Raw genomic sequence first — 21012 nt, forward strand, 5'->3', positions numbered from 1 at the left:
AGGTAACAGGCACTCAGTAGGTGTTTTCTGTGCCAATGCCTCTCAGACTCAATGTGTTTACCAATTTCCTGAGAATTTCATTAAAATGCAGAGTCTCTATATTCCATATCTTGTAATAACCTAAAATGAAAAAGAACCTGAAAAAGAATATATATATTTGTATATGTATGTATAACTGAATCACTTTGCTGTACACCTAAAACACTGTAAATCAACTATACTTCAATAGAAAAAAATTTTTTAATAAAACAATATAGGCATACCTTAGAGATATTGTGAGTTCGGTCCCAGACCACCACAATAAAGCAGATATCACAATAAAGCAAGTCACATGAAAAAAATAAAAATAAAAAAATAAAGATACATATAGAGATGAATTTTCTTTATAACAAATAAAATCTATAAGGCATCAAAAAAATGCAGAGTCTAATTCAAGAGGCCTAGGGCGGGGGTCTGAGGTGCTGCATTTCTGATAAGCTCCTAACTGGGATCACACTTTGAGGAGAAAAGCTGTAGCTCATTCAATCTGTGCCCCAATGCTGTCCAGTGAGTATTATCGGCTCCTGTTTATTGGCAGGAAAACTGAGGCTCAGTTTCTGGGCTTGCCTGAAGGCACATCATTAAAAGAGCTATACTGTCCCCTGCCCTCCACCCATGTGAGGGAGATAACATAGCCCCTAAGTTATCACTCTCTCCAAGCCCCTCTTAGTCTGCCCCAGGCTTGCATCTTCCAGGTCTATAACTTCAGGTCCTCCTGTCCCAGCTGGCCTCCAGCCTGGAGTTTCTGAACTTGCCTGTGGCAGCATCTAAAGATAGTCTACCTCACAGGAAACCAAATACTATTGGCTAACTTTGCAATTAAAGATGCTCTCAGAGGGAAGGAAAGGGAAATACTCTCTGGCAGAGTCTGCGTGGGACAGGGCGGCTGACTGGCATATCCAGAGGTTCCCTTCCCAGGTCCAGCCCAGGTAGGAGCAGAGGACTCTTTCAGCACCTGTGGGCGAGCTGGGTGGGGCACTGTGGTCAGAGGTCAAAGTTGGTTAATGATGCTGGTTTGCTTTACATGCCAACAAGGGAGACCATTTTCCAGAGGATGTTGCAGCCTAAATGTCCAAGGGGCTTGGGGGTGATGGGGGGCAGTGAGTGATTAGATCATTTATGATATGCTTAACATAGTGGAATATGATTAGAAGTGTTAGTAATTACGTTTCAGGGACATGGAGAAACGCTAAAAAAAAGCATCATTTAAAATTGCATCTGCCAACTATTATATATGGAATGGATAAACAACAAGATCCTACTGTATAGCACGGAAAAGAATATCTATGCATACACACACATATATATGAATCACTTTGCTCTACAGCAGAAATTAACACATTGTAAATCAATTATAATGTCCTAACCACTGGACCACCAGGGAACTCCCTATTATTTTTAAAAATAACTTTATTTTTTTTCTTTCTTATTCTTTTAGAGACTCACATTTAACTGTTTATGGGTGAAATGTTATGACATCTGGATTTATTTATTTATTTATTTTAAAATATTTATTTATTTGGTTGTGCCAGGTCTTAGTTGCGGCACAAGGGATCTTTAGTTGCTGCATGTGGACTCTTAGTTGCGGCATGCGGGATCTAGTTCCCTGACCAGGGATTGAACCCAGGCCCCCTCTCTGCATTGGGAGTGTGTAGTCTTAAAAACTGGACCATCAGGGAAGTCCCTGAATTTATTTTTAAATAATCCAGTAGGGCATGAGTGGGGAATAGATGAAATACTGATCATGAGTTGCTAATTGTTGAAGCTGGGTGATTAGTGCATGGGGGTTGTCTCTGCTTTTATACATGTTTGGAAATTGTATTATAAAAAGTTTTAAAAATAGCATTTGCATTTTAAATATACTCAATGTGAATATTAAAATATGCATAAAGATTGGATGGGAGAAGCTAAAAGCTAGCTGTGGTTGGTTCTGGGAAGTTGGATTGTAGATAGTTTTGAGTTTTTTCTTTCCTGTTACTTCCATGCTTTTTTGTGCCATCTGCATTTTTTTTTTTTTTTTTTTTTTTTTGGCTGTGCCGTGAGGCATATGGGATGTTAGGTCCCCGACCAGGGATCAAACCCACACCTCCTGCAGTGGAAGCTCAGAGTCTTAACCACTGGACTGCCAGGGAAGTCCCGATATCTGCATTTTTTATAATGAGCAACTATTGCATTTATAACGAAAATTATTTTAATAACAAATTGCTGATACACTTTGATGTTCAACGTTGATGTATGCTGTTATCATCATTGTGAGGACATTTGGGCTCAGAAGGTTTGTGTCATTGGAAAACATCATCTTCAGAAAGAAAGTATGAGTGGTCACACATGTGAGTGAATTGTGACTCTTGGCAGGGAAGAAAACCTATACCACATCTCTTTAAATATCTTCCCAGGCCCTCTTCATCTCTTTCCTTAAACCTATGTTCATTGGGAAACATAACACACTCAAAGGACAGTGCCCAGGTCAACAGCTTATAAATTGATCTGCTACCAAACCAACATCCAGGCAGCAGCAGAGAACCAGGCCAGCCCTCGGCAGCCACCCTCAGGTCCCTTCTTGATCACCACCCCTGCCCTCCCCAAAATCACCCCATTTCTGACTTTTATGGTCATTGCTTCCTTCTTTGTCCGTGTAGTTTTACCTCCTACATATTCATTCCTAAACACTGTGGATTTTCTTTGCCTGTTTCTGACCTTCACATATGTGGATTTATATACAGTATGTCTGCTTTTTGGTTTGCATTTTTAAAATGCATTTCTACTGTAGGAGATGTAGATGCACACACAGAAATGTTCATGACAGAATTGTTCAAAAACTGAAAGCCACCCAGGGGTGCATCAGCATAGAACAGAAAATAATCGTGGGGCACTCACACAGTGCAATCCTATTCAGCAATAACAATGAACAGACCATAGCCACAGCAATAGCATGGATGAGATACTACCAGAAATGCTGAGATGAATTTACAGATAAATGCAAAATTGGCCCCTATCCACATGGCAGTTATCAAATGCATCACTACCAGACACAATTGCTTTTTCCATGAACAAGAATTATCGCATCATCATCAGTCATCTGTAAATTAGCTCAGACAGTGAAAGGGGGAGATGGCCCCAAAGGGTGTGCTAGACAGGACACCCAATAAAGGTTTTTTGGCCTATTAAAGTCTTTTATAATTTCTCCTTATAGATCCTCAGTGTAGAATTTGAGGCTCCTCTGTTTTCCCCTCTTCTGCCTTCTCTCTGCATCCTTTCCTGAGCCCTCCACTCAGACTAAAGTGAACTTTCCTGAAGCCTCCGGGAACAGGTTAGCCCCTCCTAACCCCACAATCCTCACTTCCTTCTGTTTCTGTATAGTCCCTCACACCCTCTCTGCCTGGCCGTGGACCCAGGAAACCTCCTTATGCTCATACTCTCAGAGCCTTTGGCTTCAAACCACACCCCACCCCATGCCCACCACCACCTTTATCAACCTGGAAGACCCTCCCAGCCTTTAAGACCCAGCTTAAATGGTCCAATCCTTGGGTTTCCCATCACTTTTCTTATACTCTTACTAAACAATAATAAAAATTCACAGAGACTATATTTTAGACATTTTTACCTCTACAGAATTGAGCACAGTGCCTACTGTTGGGGAAATAGAATGAAAAACAAAATCTCCAACCCAGAAAAATCTCTCCATGAATATGGTAGAGAAAGAAAACTCTTTCGTTACTGAATAAGCATTAAATGTGATGTGCCTCACAGGCAATCCGCTATGAGGTAGTAAAGACACAAAAAATCTCACCCTGGTATATGACCAGATACAACCCCTTACACACATGTTCTCAAGATACACAATGACTGGTGCTCAAGTAAGGGAACCTGACAGTCACACACAGTTCATCCCAAGTTTACCATGGTCATTGGGTTCATCATCTGTATTAGTTGGTTGGCTTCATCCAGAGGAGAAACAAACTTCTCATCCCTTTATTATCAGACGTAGTTGTGTAACTTGGAGCCAGGTTCCTGCCCAAGTCAGGCTCCTGCCCTCCCTCTGGGACTGGGAGCCTGGGCACCTCAATATCTGCATTTCAAAGAGATGGCTCCCGGCTCTGAAGCTGACAGAGGAAATGGTCACATTTTCTAAAGGGTATATATCCACATTTCAAAGAGGAAAGAAGGTACAATTACATGTTTTCTAAAATAAATACTCTAAGAAAAAGGAGGCAAGCGGACTCTTGTCCCTTATTTCCAACAGGGAGAATTAAGCCTCTTATTATTTTTTTTAGTTAATTAATTAATTTATTTTGGCTGCATTGGGTCTTCGTTGCTGTGCGCGGGCTTTCTCTAGTTGTGCTGAGCGGGGGCTACGCTTCGTTGCGGTGCATGGGCTTCCCTTCGCGGAGGCTTCTCTTTGTTGCGGAGCATGGGCTCTAGGTGCACGGGCTTCGGTAGTTGTGGCACATGGGCTCAGTAGTTGTGGTGCACGGGCTCAGTAGTTGTGGCACACAGGCTTGGTTGCTCTGCAGCATGTGGGATCTTCCTGGACCAGGGCTTGAACCTGTGTCCCCTGCGTTGGCAGGCAGATTCCTAACCACTGCGCCACCAGAGAAGTCCCAAGCCTCTTATTTTTAATTTTCACTTGTCCTTACACCAGTGTATGGTAAAGATAATTAACAGATATTGGCTTAATCAAAAATTAATTAATAAGCAAGTCCATCTCTTCTTCAGTTATTAAAAAAGGAAAATCATAGTCATTTCCTTTCTAAATTTCACAGTTCATTTTAACAGAGATAAATAAATACCATAAAGGACTTTGAGGAGGAAAGCAGAGGGAGGTGTGGCAAACCAAGAACAGGGGCAGGTCCTGTGAAGGGGTGGCTCACACACGAGCAGAGGGGCCTCACTCCATGTGTGGTTTTCTCCTGTTACTGGTCTTGGCTTGTGGTGTGTCTGGGCCCGTATAAAATGCTGGTGGGTGAGTCACGCCAAGTTGTTTTAGGTGGACTCTGCTGCAGGAATAGAAAGTCACTCAATCTACTTGTGTGGAGGATGGGGTGCAAGTTGTAAAATGTGCCCACTGCTCCTCAGCATGGAATTCAAGGCCCATCCATCTGCCCCTCTTCTTCCTTCTTGGCCTTGCTCTCTCTGCATCCTGAGGAGGGGTCTCATAAAAAATAGCTGTCATTGTAAATTGGAAAACCATCAGGTCCTTAAACTCAGGGTCCCAAGTAGCCAGGGGTGTGGGCTTGGGGCCAGACTGAGAACCTTCCTACGTGGCCCAAGGTGAATTCCAGATTTGTCAGGACTCAAAATTAACTAATTCAGCTCTCTGTCTCCAAACAGAACCTCATCTGAATGCTGGCCGCCTGCGAGCCCAGAAGCTTCGCAGGCTGCTGAGCAGCCACTCTGTGGACACGAGGCCACGCTTCCCCTGACCCAGGACTCATGCTGCTCTTTAAAACTGTTTCCTTCTCTTTGGTCATTGTTGGAAAACTGAGCAGCCAGAGCTGGCCAGGCCCTCAGAGATGGTCCGGTCCAGGGATTTCATTACATACATCAAGAAACTGAGGCCGAGCTGGAAGTGAGCTGCCCAGGGTCTGCCAGCTTATTTCAGGGTATGTGGACCCCTCTGAAGTACATGGCTCTGAAGAGCATCACTGTGTATTTGAAGACAGGAAATAAGCTGACCCTTTAGCCTTCAGCCTTTCCTTCTCCATAGAAAAGGATTCCCATTTCTTCACCACCATTGTTGAGAGCTAGGTTCTGGGGGTCTGGCAGTGAGGACCACCTAGTCATGGCTGGAGAGGCAAATAATATCCCCATCCCCTCCATTTCCCACCCACAGTTTCACTGAGGGTCAGCCTTCTGGGTCCTGAGTCTAGAAGGCAAAACCCAGGAAGAGTGTTCAGGGTCACTTCTTGAATCTTATCCTTTAAAGGGGGGTCACCTCTACTATTTTTCAGTTCTCATTCTAGAGACAGGGCCTGCAGTAACATGCAGAATTCCCCTCCAAGAGGGAAAGCATGGTGCAGGGCAGGGAACACGGCTTTGTGAAGAGACACATCTGGGTTGAAATCCTGGTTCTGTTGCTCCCTTGGACAAATTACCCAAATCTTTCTGAGCCGCTGGTGGTTATTTTGCAAGGGGGCAGAGTCATTTCCCATGAGGTGTTGTGGTGAGAATTAAATGGGGTCTTGTGTCTGGAGCATGACACTTAGCAGGTATCCAGGAATGGCAGCCTTCGCTCCTAAACTGGGGCTTTCTGAGGATAACCTCAGGTTCTAGAACCTCAAGAGATGGTGGTACCCCCATGGGGAAAGTTGGGATCAGGGATCAAGCAATTCCTGAGTTTTGTTTGGTCCAAAGGAAAAAAATTAAGCCTCACAATTGGCATTAGACTGAACCTCAAACCCGCGTGTACTCGAGGGCCTAAAAAGCCATAAAAAGAGAGCAAGAAAGATAAACAAACAAACAAACAAAATAAGACTCATTGAATCTAGAAAACTAAGCAGGACGTGAAGCCAAAAGAGAGGAGGACGCAACATGAAAAAGACGCTGGGGAGAAGAAAGTGGATGGGGGCCAGCTAATGAGAGGGGAAGTGTAGAAAAGGGAAGCTGATTGGAAACAGTGGGTAATGATGACCAAAAAAAAAAGTTAAAAAATAAGTGAGCAGGCCTGAGAAAAGGAAGTGACCGGAGGAAGTAGAACAGGATCGGCAGTAGCGCCAGCTTGGTGTTTTTTAAAGCAGGTCCTACAAAATTCATTTCAGCTTGGGTGTGAAACCCATGTGTATTCAAAGCTCAGCTTCTAGGTTCAGCCCAGACTCTCCCAGCTCAGCACCATTTAGTAAAACGTTGACTTAACAGAACAGGGGGTGAGGAGATCCGAGGACAGCTGAGGGGACGTGTGCGGTGCAGCCTCAGTTAGTGTGGTGGGACCTGTGTTAGTGCTTCACTCCGGCACCTATCCTTCCCCTTGCAATCCTGTCTATATGAACCTCGCTTAGTAGATGCTGTGAAGGCTTATTTCACTGGATTCTTTTTTTTTAAATTTCATTTATTTCTTTTTGGCTGTGTTGGGTCTTCGTTGACGCCCACGGGCTTTCTCTAGTTGCGGCGATCAGGGGCTACTCTTCGTTGCAGTGCGCAGGCTTCTCACTGTGGTGGATTCTCTTGTTGTGGAGCACGGACTTTAGGTGTGCGGGCTTCGGTAGTTGTGGCACGTGGGCTCAGTAGTTGTGGCACACGTGCTTCATCGCTCCGCGGCATGTGGGATCTTCCTGGACCAGGGCTTAAACCCGGGTCCCCTGCATTGGCAGGTGGATTCTTAGCCACTGTGCCTTCACTGGATTCTTGCACTTGGTTTCTTGTGTCCTCAGGGTCTGGGAGGCCAGTGTGCAGCCTGAGTGAAAGCCAGTTGATCTCTGGCAGCCCTTTGACCCCTAGGGCATTAGTCCTGCTCTTGTCTGCTACCAGGAGGCCCTATCTTCAGGCTCCTGGCCCAATCCTGGGACATCTCAGAGGACCCAGAAATAAAAGGTCCACCCAGCTCAGGCCCACCTTTCCTGAAAAGGTGCCTGGATAAAGCTATCAAGTTCTAGACACTTCATGTTATTACCTATTTAATCCTCTCTGTAATTCTGAAAGGAAAGTTCACTGCCCTGCTGAAGGGCTCCAGGGATATTCATGATGAGAGGATGGGGAAGGTGCAGGAAGAGCTTGGAAAAGGCCAGGATGTCAGAAATAAACAGGTGGCATGTGGCAAGGAGGTCCCCAGTCCCTCCCCTCTCCTTGCTGGGCACCTGGCTCAGGGCTGCCAAGTGTGTGCCCGTCCCCTTCTAGCCCACCTCCCCACTCTTCCCAATGACCCAGGGACACCTGCCCGAAGATTTGTAGGAGGTCCCTGTGTGTGAGGCATGCCGCCAAGAGTGTAAATCAAACCCACCACATGCAGATTTGGCAAAAATCAAGCCAATTCTAAAGCACCAAGTTCCTGGGCTTTCAGGACTGAACACAGGCCCAAAAGAGATGCAAAACGATTTTTATTGTCCTTGGACTCCTCTCGAGGTCAACTCTGCCAGCTCCTGACCCGGGGTGGGGGGCGGGAAGAGGGGGGGCTACCCCCAGCATCCGCAACTTAGGACTACAAGGGCTTGACTGTTTGTGTTCCTACACAGCTGACTGTCTGGGAAGATGGGCTCCAGCAACAAGTCACCTGCACAAAGCGGCCACTCCCGGCCGCCCGGCATCTCAGCTGAGCCATTTGAAACTGACATTTATGTCACTCAAAAATGGTTGCATATCAGCCATTTTATATGGTTCAACTTAACTTTTATTGATTAAGGTCATAGCCAGAGGCTCCTCTCTGAGTAAAGGGCATTGCAGCTGAAAGCAAAGAAAGCATACAGTTCCCTGGGGCTGAGAACTCCATCCCAGCCTGAGACGGCCCAGGTCAGAAAGCCTTGGGCCACTTCGCCCGGAAGAGTCTGGGTGAGACGCAGAGCTGGGCCAGGACACTAAGCAGAGGCTGGGAAGAGAGAAGCAAAGCCCTGGCTGGGGGGGCCCTCGCCTTGGCAGAGACACCATCTTGGTGAAACCAGCATGAAAAGTATGTAGCGGGGTGTGGAAACTCACCTGGTTAAAGAAGCACGAGCTTTGGTTTTAGTTGTGCTGAGTGGAGGCAGTGACGACCAGGAGGTGTGCACTGAGGTTTCTGAGGGCCTGTCTTGTGGTATCACGAGGAAGAGGAGGGGGTCCCAGAGGACCAGGGCAAAAGGGCTCCCCTTGCAGCCTCTGGAGTGAATCTTGGCTGGGAGAAGAGGGGATGGACAAGTGTCACTTCCCAACCTGAGCAGAAATGTCTTATCTTTCCATTCTTGTCCAGAAAAAAACAGGAAAAGAACAGTGGGGGAGGCCAGGTCACAGTGAAGTGCAGGGCTGGTAATTATCAGACTACTTAGCCCCCAAGACCCAGGGCAACAAGCTAACTGAGCACAGGCCTCCATCTGGGATCCATCAGCCCTTTCATGACTGCAAAGGCCTGGATGATGGTGACACTCCCTCTTGGAGTTGTAGGATGACTGACCATCCCAGCTGGCTTAGAACTGAGGGGTTTCCGACATGTGAGACTTTCAGTGCTAAAACCAGAAGAGTCCTGGGCAAATCAAGGCAAGGTAATCACCCTAGGGTGTCTGACTCTATGTCTTATCCCTTCAGGAACAGAAAGACTTAGTTGGTTCCAAGAGGGAGAGGGAAAGAAATGGCTCTCAAAGACAAAGACGAGCCTCTGGGTGCAGGCCTGCCCAGGGCTCCGCAGTGTCTAGGACCTCTCTCTTCAGTGTTCATGCAGGAGAAATGAGGGTGCAGAGGGCAGAGAGGTGGGAGAAAGGAAGGGGGTGGAGAATAGAAGCTTGGACTGGAAGTGTGAATTACGGCATCCCCACCACCACACCCCTCTCCTCTCCACTCACTCGTCCTCTCTCCCCCATCCACACCCTGGTCAAGCTCACTATCTTTCAGATAGACTTTTGAAAATCAAAGAAAAAAAGATCTATCTCAAGCTTCAAAAGGCTTAGATTCAAACGCTAACTGAGCCATTTACTGCATAGTTTCTGGCAAGTCACTCAGCCTCTCAGGGACTGGTTTCCTCTCTGTCAAAGGGGTCTCTTATAGCCTCCATCACATAGATTAAACAAGATAGCACGCATGACACTGGGAAAGGTACTGGTTAGACACCCAACCAAATGTTTGCTTCTTCCAGTCTGCCTATGTAAGGGGCAGAATTCCAACTTTGTTTCTCTGAGAACTAATGACATTAGTTGTCTTCCTTTCTCATCCAGGTGCTCACCATGCCCACCATCTCCCCTGAATCAAGTTTAGAAGACTTTGAGTATGATGAGCTTGCAGAAGCCTGTGATATGGGGGACATCGTGGCCTTGGGAACTGTCTTCCTGGCCATACTCTACTCCCTTGTCTTTGCCTTTGGCCTGGTGGGAAATTTGCTGGTGGTGTTTGCCCTCACCAACAGCCAGAAGCCCAAGAGCATCACTGACGTTTACCTCCTGAACCTGGCCTTTTCTGATCTGCTCTTTGTAGCCACCTTGCCCTTCTGGACTCACTATCTTATAAACGAGCAAGGCCTTCATAACGCCGTGTGCAAACTCACCACCGCCTTCTTCTTCATCGGGTTTTTTGGAGGCATATTCTTCATCACCATCATCAGCATCGACAGGTACTTGGCCATTGTCCTGGCCGCCAACTCCATGAACAACCGGACTGTGCAGCATGGCGTCACCATCAGCCTTGGCGTCTGGGCAGCCGCCATCTTGGTGGCTGCACCCCAGTTCATGTTCACCAAACAGAAAGAAAACGAATGCCTTGGTGACTACCCTGAGGTCCTACAGGAAATCTGGCCTGTGCTCCGCAACGTAGAAATAAATTTTCTTGGCTTCCTGCTCCCCCTGCTTATTATGAGTTACTGTTACTTCAGAATCATGCGGACACTTTTTTCCTGCAAAAACCAAAAGAAAGCTAAAGCCATTAGGCTGATCTTTCTTGTGGTCATCATGTTTTTCCTCTTCTGGACACCTTACAACGTCATGATTTTCTTAGAGACACTCAATCTCTATGACTTCTTTCCCAACTGTGACATGAAGAGGGATCTGAGGTTGGCCCTCAGTGTGACCGAGACAGTTGCATTTACCCACTGTTGCCTTAATCCCCTTATCTATGCATTTGCTGGAGAGAAGTTCAGAAGATACCTTTACCACCTGTACAGGAAATGCCTGGCTGTCCTGTGTGGCCACCCCGTCCACGTCAGTTTCTCCCTGTCCCCGTCTGAATCACAAAGGAGCAGGCGAGAAAGTATTCTGAGCAGCAATTTTACTCATTACACCAGTGATGGAAATACATCCATCCTCCTCTGAAAGTCTTGTCTCTCCAGCAAGCCTGGAGTTTCTGAGACTGACACTGAATAATTAGGACAGATTTTTAAATTTCTTACATGCAAGAAACAATGGGTCTGATGCCCAAAAGCAATCCTGAAAGTATTTTTGAGAATTGTGCTCAAAATCTGAATGATAAAGGACAGGCATGTTTCTTATTGCCAATGTCAAGAGTTTCTTGTTTATAAATTACAAAAATTCAACTCAGATTAATTTAGCCTAAAAAATTAATTTAGCCTGAAATCATTTGCATTGTAACATGGGCAAGGGGGTGGCGAATCCTCAGAGTGAGTGAAAACTAGAGATTGAATCTAGCTAGAACTTCCTCTCTCTGACTCTCAAATCTCTGAGTGGTAACAGAGATCCCAGACTCACATAACACAGTTTTGTCATCAGAGAGGGAATGAGACCTATATCCCTCTGATCCCAAGGTCAAAATTCCCAGGGAAGGGCTCTGATTGGCCAAGTTTGTATCAGATTCTCATCCTTGGACCAGGTGGCAGTATCCACAGGGAAGACATAGATAAGATGGCAGCTCCCATTCCAATCTTGTGGTTGGAGATGCGTGAAGACATATTTCCAAGAAGCTGGAGGGTGGGTGCTGCTTTGATCAGATATAACAAGAGTTGCCCACCAACTTTACCTGTGTCTAGCCCAGCCCCACCTTGATCATACCAGCCAGAACACACCACCAGCCTCTTCGCCATTAAACCCCCTCTGTCATGTCCCCAAACATACAGAGGTTCCCCAGCGCCTACTGCATCAAGTCCAAGCTCAAATGCCTGGCCTCTGACACCCTCCGTCATGTGGTTCCACCAACAGATTTGCCAGTACCTCCTCTTCACAAAGGACTCCAGCCACCTTGTCAGTCAGGTCTCTTCAATCCAGCCACATGCATCGCCACCTGCTCCAGAGCCCAGGGGGATAAACAGAAAAAACAGTGGCCCATCTGAGAAGGCATGGTTTCTAGTCCCAACTCTATCACTTATCTGCTGGGTAATTTGGGGCCAACTGAACTTCAGTTTCCTCATCTGTAGAATGGAGATAACAGAACTTTTCATGTAGGAAGCATCCTTTCCAGCATGAGGAACCAGCCTCTAACTCTTGCAGGTTCCAACCCTCTTGTCTGGTTCCCAGACTTCAGCTTTTCCTCCACCTGGCACCGTGCTTAAGTGGTGCTGTTGACAGAGCCTGGAAGGGCCTTGCGGGCTCTGCTGCGTGATGTAGCTCAGACACAGAGGAGGCTGGCTCCTACAGTGGCGCTCAATGGACACTTGTAGATATACAGGTTGATAGCCTTTCCTGACCCAACCCTCCCGGACTGCCTGGAATATTTCCTCCCAATCAACTGGTGGCAACCCCATCTGGAGAGAACCCCATCATTCATGCCACTGCCAACCTGGACAGCCAGGGTCCCAGGAGCAGTTTTCCCTTTCTCAGTAAACATTTGGGATGGACTGAAATTTTAAAGCTTGAAAAACAATTGTGATGATGCTAAAGAAAATATAATCTACCCACACAGTATCTTCATCTGCCCACCAGACCTCATTCACACCCTCATGTGTTTCGAGTTGCAATCATAATGTACAGACAGTTTTATAATCTGCGTTTTGTTTTTTTTTTGCGGTACGCAGGCCTCTCTCTGTTGTGGCCTCTCCCGTTGCGGAGCACAGGCTCCGGATGAACAGGCTCAGCGGCCATGGCTCACGGGCCTAGCCGCTCCGCGGCACATGGGATCTTCCCAGACCGGGGCACGAACCTGTGTCCCCTGCATCGGCAGGCGGACTCTCAACCACTGCGCTACCAGGGAAGCCCGTATAATCTGCTTTTTTTTTCTCTTAACATTAGGCCACAAATAGCCTTCTGTTTCTATATAGTTTTGTAATATTTCAGAAGACTCTGCCAGGTTGTGTACTCATTGAAGGCGTCTGACTCCTTCTATTTCTCACTCCTTGGCAGTCAGTATATTTGTTTAACCAATGACAGAATGAATTATGTTCCATCAAGATCATGTACTGTAACTTACTCATCATTACCCTATTAATAAACATTTCGCTTGTTTCCAATATTTACCAAACACATATTTTACAGCACTTTTCTGTATAATTTCCTTTCTCATCTCCAATTACTTCCTTTGGATAAATTTCTTGCCATGGGGATAACTGGGCCAAAGGGCCTGGGAACTTTTTAGCTTTTGACACATACATATGAAACTAATACACTGCAAAACCTTTATTGAGCATATATTACATGCAACATGGGAGCTCAGATCCAGAGCTGTTGCAAAGATCAGTGCGATAAGGCCTTCGCCTTCAATGTTTAAGAGGTGCTTAACATTTAAATGCAGAACTCAGAAATTTACAAAAAAAAGCATGCTCTGCATTAATTGGTAACACAAGAGCAGTGACATCTGACCTGAGTCTTTAAGGATCTTAGGACCCTAATCTTAGGACATCTGACCTGAGTCTTAAGATCTTAAGGGAAATGTCTGAGAAATTGAAAGGCATTGGGAATAGAGTATGTGGTGGGAAGCTTCTGAAGCTTTGGCTCAGACAACCAATGGAAGAGGGTGTTCTCGGGGTGTTCACAGTTTACTCCCTTATTACCTGATCCTTGTTCCAATTGTTGAATTATGAAACTTTTCATTAAAATTTTAACTTATAAGTGAACTCCCAAGAAAAGAGGAAAATATTCTTTTGGCTTGAGAAACAAAGAAGAGAGATAAACAGTTTCATTTCTAGAAGAAAATTAGATTTGTATCATAAGAAACATTCATTCATTCATTTTGCTGAATAAGACAGAATAGGGAGAAAATAAGGAAGGTCATCGAAAAAACCTAAATAGCAATGATGTTGGTATCTAAGTTAAAGGAAGGCACATTTGAAAAGGACAGTTGGCCCTAAGAGCACAGCTGGATCAGATCCACCACAGCTTCTGGGCTCTGGGCTTCCCCAAAGCAGAAAGAAACTCCAAATGCAGACAGACATCTATGACTGAGTCCCAATCTACTGACTCTGTGCTTGGGAAGGTATTTGACATCTCTGAGGCTCAGTTTCTTCACCTGGAAAAAAAGAATAAACATGGTGCCCACCTCCTAGGGTTATTATGAGGATTTAGTAAGACTACCTTCACAAAGCTCACAGCACAGGCTTGGAAAGCATGGTCAAATAAATGGAGGCAACTATTTTGATTCTTTTTTTTTCCTTATTATGATTAGATTGAATCTTTCCCAGTGAGGAAACTCATACTATGTTGCCCTTGCCATCTTGCTTTTTTTAGTCCCAGAATCACAGAATTGTGGGTGGTCAGAAATAGTTGAGTCCAAACCCACACTTTGCAGGTAGGGGAAAGGAGGTCCAGAGAAGGCCAGAGACTGGCCCAAGATCACACAGCAAGTTAATCAAGGAGGTAGATATCTCTTAGTTTACTGACTTCTTTCTCCTCTTGATAAAACTATAGACCAATCTTATGGTGACTACAGTTAACAATAATGTATTGTATATTTGAAAGTTGCTAAGAGAGTAGATTTTTAAATTTCTCACCACACACAAAAAAACTGTAACTATGTGAAGTCATGGACGGGTTAACTAACCTTATTGTGATAATCATTCTACAATATATACACATATAAAATTATATATAGAAACCCTAAAGACTTCATCAAAAAACTGTTAGAACGAATAAACAAATTCAGTGAAGTTGCATGATACAAAATCAATACACAGAAATCTGTTGTGATTCTTTACACTAATAATAAACTATCTGGAAGAGAAATTAAGAAAATAATTCCATTAATAATTGCATCAAAAAGAATATAATACCTAGGAATAAATTTACCAAGGAGGTAAAAGACCTGTATATTGAAAACTACAAGACATTAATGAAAGAAATTGAAAAAGACACAAATAATGGAAAGATATTTCAAACTCATGGATTGGAAGAATTAATATTGTTAAAATGTCCACACTACCCAAAGCAATATACAGATTCAAAGCAATCCCTATCATAATTCCTTTTCATGAAATAGAACAAACAATCCTAAAATTTGTATACAGCCACAAAAGACCCCAAAAAGCTAAAGCAATCTTGAGAAAGAGGAACAAAGCTGTAGGCATTATGCTCCCTGATCTCCAACTATATTACAAAAACTACAGTAATTAAAACAATATGATATTGGCATAAAAAGAGACACATAAATCAGTGGGTCAGAATAGAAAGCCCAGAAATAAATCCATATATATATATACGTGGTCAATTAATTTATAACAAAGGAGCCAGAAATATACAATGGGGAAAAGACAGTCTCTTCAATAAATGGTGTTGGGGAAACTAGACAGCTACATGCAAAATAATGAAACTGGACCACTATCTTACACCATATGCAAAAATTAACTCAAAATGGATTAAAGACTTGAATGTAAGACCTGAAACCATAAAACTCCATAGAAGAAAACATAGGCTGTACAACTATGTCAAGATCTTGACATAGGTCTTAGCAACAATTTTTTTAATCTGACAACAAAAGCAACAAAAGTAAAAAGAAACAAGTGGAACTACACTGCACTAAAAAGTTTCTGCAAAGCAAAGGAAACCATCAACAAAATGAAAAGGCAACCTATTGAATGGGTGAAAATAACTTCCAATCATATATATGATAAGGGCCTAATAACCAAAATACAGAAAGAACCCATACAACTCAATAGTAAAAAAAAAAATCTGATTTTAAAATGGGCAGAAGATCTTAGTAGACATTTTTCTAAAGAAGATATACAGATGGCCAATAGGTATGTGAAAAGATGTTTAACAACATTAATCAGTAGGGAAATGCAAACCGAAACCACAATGGGATATCATCTCTCACCTGTTAGAATGGCTATTATCCAAAAGATGAGAAATAATAGTTGTTGGCAAGAATGTGGAAAAAAGGGAACCCCTGTGCACTGCTGGTGGGAATGTAAATTGATGCAACCCCTATGGAAAACAGTATGAAGGTTCCTCAAAAAATTAAAAATAGAACTACAATATGATACAGCAATTCCACTTCTGAGTATTTATCTGAAGAAAATGAAAAAAATAATTTGAAAGGATATATTATCCCCATGTTTATTTCAGCATTTACAATAGACCAGATATGGAAACAACCTAAGTGTTCATTGATGAATAAATGGATAAAGAAATTGTGGTAAATACATACAATGGAATACTATGCAGTCATAAAAAATGAAATCCTACCATTTGTGACAACATAGATGGACCTCGAGGGCATGTTGCTAAGTGAAATATATCAGACAGAGAAAGACAAATACCATATGATCTCCCTTATATGTGGAATCTAAAAATTAAACAAACAAAAAGCCAAGCTCACAGATACAGAGAACAGATTGGTGGTTGCAAACGGGGAGGGGTAGAGGGTGGGAGAAATGGGTGAACTCTTTTTTTAGTTTAAATAAATTGAATAAAAATTTTTAAAAATAAAATAAAGTAACATCACTACATTGTACACATTAAACTTACAAAATTTCATGTGTCAATTATGTCTCAATAAAGCTGGGAAAAAATACAGTCCAATCCTCCCTCTAAGAGCAGAGAATACAGGTGGTCAATGGAAAACCCGTAGAAAGAGGATCTGCAGGCAGATGATTTAGGCAGAGAGGGAAGGTCTGCCCTCCTGAATGCAGAGTTTAACAGAATTGATCTGCTTGTGGTGACAGGTGCAGCCTGGGTGGTGCAGCCTTTGGCGACAGCTGTTCTGTGACATCAGTATCTCTAATGAAAGATGGTCAACAGACAGAGACTCACTGGCAAAGGATACCAGGATTCCCAGAAGCAAATGTTATCAGCCGCTCCCATCAGGATCTGGATGGGTAGACTGAGCCTTTGGGAAAAGGGCCACTGCAGAGGCTGGCCACATCCTGGGGCTGTCCCAATGCTTAGGGAAATGCCCAGTCCCTTCCAAATAATCCTACTCACTTTGGGCTTATTCTATGATCATTAAATGACCATCTGAGGGAGAAGCTGGATTTCCAGGAACATTGCCACCAAGAAAGATGGAGAATATATGCTTTTGGTTACTGGGAAAAGCTATCACCCCTTATAATCCACTGCATTGGGCATGTGGATAGTATCTGGTCGGCTTTCCATAATCTCTCTCTCTCTCTGAGACGCTGTCCCTGAAAGCCCAGGGGGGAGAATTCTCCTCTGGCCTCAAAAGGTTGACAACCACACCTGGGAACTTGGCAGCCCAACTCTGAGAGGTCCACTTTGGGTACCACCTGGCCCCTAGACAATGTCCCATTAGTACCCTCAAAATTGGGGCAGTCTGTCCCAACTCAGAAGCAAATTTTCTTTTCTACCTGCACCCCATTCTCCTGGTCCAGGGGGACCACTTCAGTTTCAACGTGACCTATAATATTGTTTGCTTAACTTGCTGAGTTGGCGACCACATTCCCCAGACCACATTCCCCACTACCCCAGAGTAGTATTATCCAAGAGCAAGTGAGAGAAGTAGGTTTTTGCAAACGTGGAAATACCCTGTCTTTCTTCAAGATGCCCTCCATCCATAGGACGGCCAAGATGTTTTCTTGAGGATACATGGTGCCATGTCTGCTCTGCTCTATGAGGCATGTTGTTAGGCAACAGCCAAAGTTCCTCCAGAGACACACCCTAGACAGCTCTAGAAACCACAAGACACACTCAGCAGGAAAATTACTCTTTTACCCCATATTTCCTCATTTATTTAGGTAGGAACAAAAATAAAATTTTAATTCACACTTCTTTGACTACTAGAAAAGACTGTTCAGTTTTCGATGTGCTTGTTCTATATTCTTCATATCCTTTTCTGATTATCAAAGAGAAGCACAGTCATAGAAAATACAAAAAACAAAGAAGTGTATAAAAAGTTTAAATTACACAATATTCCACCTCCTATAGATAAAACATTGTTTAACACTTAGGTGATTTTCTACCATGTCTTTCTCTGCAGATATAATTTTTTAAATAAAAAGATTTGATTAAAAAAAAAGATTTGAGATCATAACATAGATACAGTTTTAGATTTTTTTTTCACTTAACATTGTAGCATAAACATTTTCCCACACATTAAACGCAAGCATGATTTAATGACTGCACAGAACTCCATATAGACTTTGTCTAGCCAAACCTCTACTGATGGACATGAATGTATAAAGAAAAAGCACAGATTTTTCCTCCTTCTATGTAGGGAAAAATCCAGTTCTTCCCCACTGTGTTTCTCTCCTGTGTGTCTCCTCTACTACTCACACAGAACACTTCATTTCTGACACTTCTGATCACCAAATGTGTGGGGAGTTTTCTCCACATCAAGCAATTCTCTGTGACACCAGCTGGGTGTCCTACAATTTAACTCAATTCTGACATTATCTACCTGGAGATAGTGTCAGACCCCACAGGTTAAGGGCTCAGTCCCACAAGACTGCCCCACCCCCCTTCAGATGCCAATCACAAGTAGTAGATCCCCAGGTTACCCACAAGTACTGTCACAAGTTCTACCCACAAGTACTGAGTTGACTACAAATCAGAGGTTCCCATGACCACACCTTGGGTTGGATTAATTTGCTAGAGCAGCTCACAGAACTCAGAAAACACTTATGTTTACCAGTTTATTAAAGGATATAATAAAGGATACAGAGGAACAGTCAGATGAAGAGATACATAGGGCAAGCGTCTGAGAGGGTCCCTAGTACAGAAGCTTCTGTTCCTGCGGAGCTGGGGTGCATCACCCTCCCGATATATGGATGTGTTCGCCAACCCGGAAGCTCCCTGAACCCCATACTCTTGGGATTCTGTGGAGGCTTCTTCACTTGGCATGATCAGTTATTAACTCCATTTCCAGTCCCCCTCCCCTCTCTGGAGGATGGGTGGTAGAGCTGAAAATTCTAACCATCTAATCAAGGCTTGGTCTTTGATGACCAGCCCCACCCAGAAGCATCCAGCAGCTACTCAGTGTCTGCATTAGAATAAAAGATGCTCCTAGTGTTCTTATCATTTAGGAAACTATAAGGGTTTTAGGAGCTCTGTGCCAGGAATGGGGGTCAGAGATCAATATATATATTTCCTATTATCTCACAGGATGCAATTCCCAGTTTTTTACTATTATGTACAACACTGTGCTGAACATAAAACTTGTTCATATCTTTGATTGTATAATAGGAATTACTGAAGGAATAGATTTGAGCATCTGTGTGTCTCTTGCTAGCTACCGCAAAATCGCTTTTTCGAAAAATGACACTGAGTTGCTTCTACTCCAAGAACCCCAATCCCTGACTTTAGCACCCACTCCATCACCAGACTTTTTGGCCAGGACATTATGGGCTTTAGTTATTTTAGAAAATACCAGCTACTGATTTCAAGAGGCAGAGAAGGCAAGGCAGAGAAGGAAAAAAGAGGTCCATTCTTGAGAGTAAGTGGTAAGGCTGCTCTTTGGCAGAGACAAAAGAAAAAAGGAATAAGTGGATTTTAAATGTGACCAGTCAGTCTCCCAAGGCAATAAAAATAAAAACAAAAATAAACAAATGGGACCTAATAAAATTTATAAGCTTTTGCACAGCAAAGGAAACCATAAAAAAAAAAAGACAACCTACAGAATGGGAGAAAATATCTGCAAACGATGCAATCAACAAGGGCTTAATTTCCTACATATACAAACAGCTCACACAATTCAACAACAAAAAAACAAACAACCCAATTGAAAAACAGTCAGAAGGGGGACTTCCCTGGTGGTCCTGTGGTTAAGACTCCACGCTTCCAATGCAAGGGACGTGGGTTTGATCCCCGGTCAGGGAACTAAGATCCCACATGCTGCGCAGCCAAAAAAAAAAGAAAGAAAGAAAAATAAAAATGGTCAGAAGACCTAAATAGAGAGTTCACCAAGGAAGAAATACAAATGGCTAATAGGCAATGAAAAGATGTTCAACAACGCTAATCATCAGAGAAAAGCAAATCAAAACTACAATGAAGTACCACCTCACACTGGTCAGAATGGCCATCATTAAAAACTCTACAAATGGGACTTCCCTGGTGGCAGAGTGGTTAAGAATCTGCCTGCCAATGCAGGGGACATGGGTTCGAGCCTTGGTCCAGGAAGATCCCACATGCCGCGGAACAACTAAGCCCGTGTGCCACGACTACTGAAGCCCGTGTGCCTAGAGCCCGTGCTCCACAACGAGAAGCCACCACAATGAGAAACCCATGCATCACAACGAAGAGTAGACCTCGCTCACCGCAACTAGAAAAAAAAAAAAAAAGCCCGTGTGCAGCAACAAAGACCCAACGCAGCCAAAAATAAATAAATAAAATTAAAAAAAAAAAACTCTACAAATAACGAATGCTGGAGAGGGTGTGGAGAAAAGGGAACCCTCTTACATGGTTGGTAGGAATGTAAGTTGGTACAGCCACTATAGAAAACAGCATGGAGGTTCCTCAGGAAACTAAAAATGGAATTACCATATGATCCAACAATCCCACTCCTGGGCATATATCCAGACAAAACCCTAATCCAAAAAGATACATGCACCCATATGTTCATAGCAGCACTATTCACAATAGCCAAGTCATGGAAACAACCTAGGTCCATTGACAGATGAATAGATAAAGAAGATGTTGTATATATATACAATGGAATACTATTCAGCTATAAAAATGATGAAATCATGCCATTTGCAGAAACATGGGTACAATTAGAGATGATCATATTAAGTGAAGTCAGACAGAGAAAGACAAATACCATATGATATCACTTATATGTGGAATCTAAAATATGACACAAATGAACCTACCTATGAGACAGAAACAGACTCACGGACATAGAGAACAGACTGGTGGTTGCCAAGGGGGAGGAGACTGGGAGAGGGATGGAGTAGGAGGCTGGGATTAGCAGATGTAAGCTATTATATATAGAACGTATAAACAGCAAGGTCCTACTGTATACCACAGACAACTATATTCAATATCTATGAAAAACCATAATGGAAAAAATATTTTTTAAAAAAGGAATGTATATATATGT

General features: G+C 43.5%; 1 protein-coding gene and 1 long non-coding RNA gene across 4 annotated transcripts in view; one reads left to right on the top strand and one right to left on the bottom strand.

Moving 5' to 3' along the window:
• The window catches only part of LOC109552040 (uncharacterized), a 95962-nt gene that overhangs the window by 7581 nt on the left and 67369 nt on the right, over positions 1–21012 (bottom strand). Inside the window, exons 4-6 of one of the 2 annotated variants that reach the window (XR_012334575.1) lie at positions 11805–11874; positions 10193–10359; positions 8662–8836 (exon numbers count right to left, since the gene is read on the bottom strand). This is a non-coding gene — a long non-coding RNA (uncharacterized lncRNA). Of the gene's footprint in view, positions 1–5597; positions 8837–10192; positions 10360–11804; positions 11875–21012 lie in introns of those variants that run through there. The other variant, XR_012334576.1, reaches the window with a different exon arrangement.
• Positions 906–13036, top strand: CX3CR1 (C-X3-C motif chemokine receptor 1). 2 transcript variants are annotated; one of them, XM_004322952.4, is made up of 2 exons: positions 906–968; positions 9867–13036. In XM_004322952.4, exon 2 carries the CDS (start codon positions 9876–9878, stop codon positions 10950–10952), a length of 1077 nt encoding a protein of 358 aa, XP_004323000.1. In that variant the 5' UTR covers positions 906–968; positions 9867–9875; the 3' UTR covers positions 10953–13036. The 2 variants fall into 2 exon arrangements, with proteins under 2 accessions (XP_004323000.1, XP_019802561.1); XM_019947002.3 differs by lacking the exon at positions 906–968 and adding an exon at positions 5543–5642.

This window comes from Tursiops truncatus, chromosome 10 (assembly GCF_011762595.2).
Source record: "Tursiops truncatus isolate mTurTru1 chromosome 10, mTurTru1.mat.Y, whole genome shotgun sequence".
Lineage (NCBI taxonomy): Eukaryota > Metazoa > Chordata > Mammalia > Artiodactyla > Delphinidae > Tursiops > Tursiops truncatus.

Excerpts from the sequence above, each read along its gene's own strand:
- CX3CR1 (XM_004322952.4), top strand. The coding sequence starts at position 9,876 with ATGCCCACCATCTCCCCTGAATCAAGTTTAGAAGACTTTGAGTATGAT.